Source organism: Chelonoidis abingdonii, chromosome 6 (genome assembly GCF_003597395.2).
Source record: "Chelonoidis abingdonii isolate Lonesome George chromosome 6, CheloAbing_2.0, whole genome shotgun sequence".
Lineage (NCBI taxonomy): Eukaryota > Metazoa > Chordata > Testudines > Testudinidae > Chelonoidis > Chelonoidis abingdonii.
The window spans coordinates 47,667,639-47,668,784 of NC_133774.1; the positions used below are offsets into that span (position 1 = coordinate 47,667,639).

At 45.6% G+C, this 1,146-nt stretch overlaps 1 protein-coding gene across 1 annotated transcript in view; it reads right to left on the reverse strand.

Annotated features, from left to right (window-relative positions):
* Positions 1-1,146, reverse strand: part of PDE8B (phosphodiesterase 8B) — a 172,728-nt gene that overhangs the window by 10,880 nt on the left and 160,702 nt on the right. The window contains exon 19 of the mRNA XM_075066999.1: positions 463-598. Within this exon, the coding sequence (XP_074923100.1) occupies positions 463-598 (136 nt within the window). The remainder of the gene's footprint in view (positions 1-462; positions 599-1,146) is intronic.

Sequence of the window (1,146 nt, forward strand, 5' to 3'; positions counted from 1 at the left end):
TGCAGTGGGAGAGGTCTAGGTTGGATATTAGGAAAAACTATTTCACTAGGAGGGTGGTGAAGCACTGGAATGGGTTACCTAGAGAAGTGATGAAATCTCCATGCTTAGAGGTTTTTAAGGCCTGGCTTGACAAAGCCCTGGCTGGGATGATTTAGTTGGGGTTGGTCCTGCTTTGAGCAGGGGGTTGGACTAGATGACCTCCTGAGGTCCATTCCAACCCTAATCTTCTACGAAAGTATGGCCTACAACATCAAATGATTTAAGCTCTTTGGGACAGGGCCTGGCACTATGTTTTCCTGTGTTTGTACTGCGTCTATCACCATAGTGTCAGGATCTTGATTGTGGCATTTGGGCACTGCCACAGTGCAAATAAATATAAGTCAATGAAAACAACATTTAAATGTTTGCTTGATACTTAAAACAGATCAAAGTCCTTCAGAACAGCAAGCTGGCTTATCTTACATTTGAGTCGGTTTCCTCAGATGCCATAGGCTTGTTGATGCTGTTCACAAACTTGTTCACATGCTCAAAGTGCTTTGTCATCTCTGTTGCCAAAACCATGTCAATAATAGCCTGGCGCAATGTCCGATAATGGTTCCTGAAAGAGAAAAATGAAATAATTTATGCATGCAGGCCATTGCCAGAGTAACGGTCTTTCTCCTGATCTCCTCACAACATTCACAAAAAGCATTTTGAGACAGCAAAATCAAACATAAAATGGACTAACTGGAAAGCAACTCTGAGTATGTCTATACTACCCACTGGATCAGCGGGCAGCGACTGATCGAGCGGGGTCGATTTATCACGTCTGGCCTAGACACGATAAATCTACCCCGAACGCTCTTCTGTCGACTCTGGTACTCCACCATGGTGTGAGGCGCAGGCGGAGTCGATGAGGGAGTGTCAGCAGTCGACTCAACGCAGTGAAGACACCACGGTGAATAGATCTTATTCATGTAGCTGAAATTGCGTAACTTAGATCGATCCCTCCCCCCCAGTGTAGATCAGGCCTCAGAACAGTGACTGTAGTTGCATTCACGTTAGCAGGTGTGATACAGCATGGCCAGAAGGCAGCATAAGAGTGTTAGCAGGGGGCCTTATTCCCTGCCAAGGGAGGAAGGTTTGCTTTAGATTAACTAGAACAGC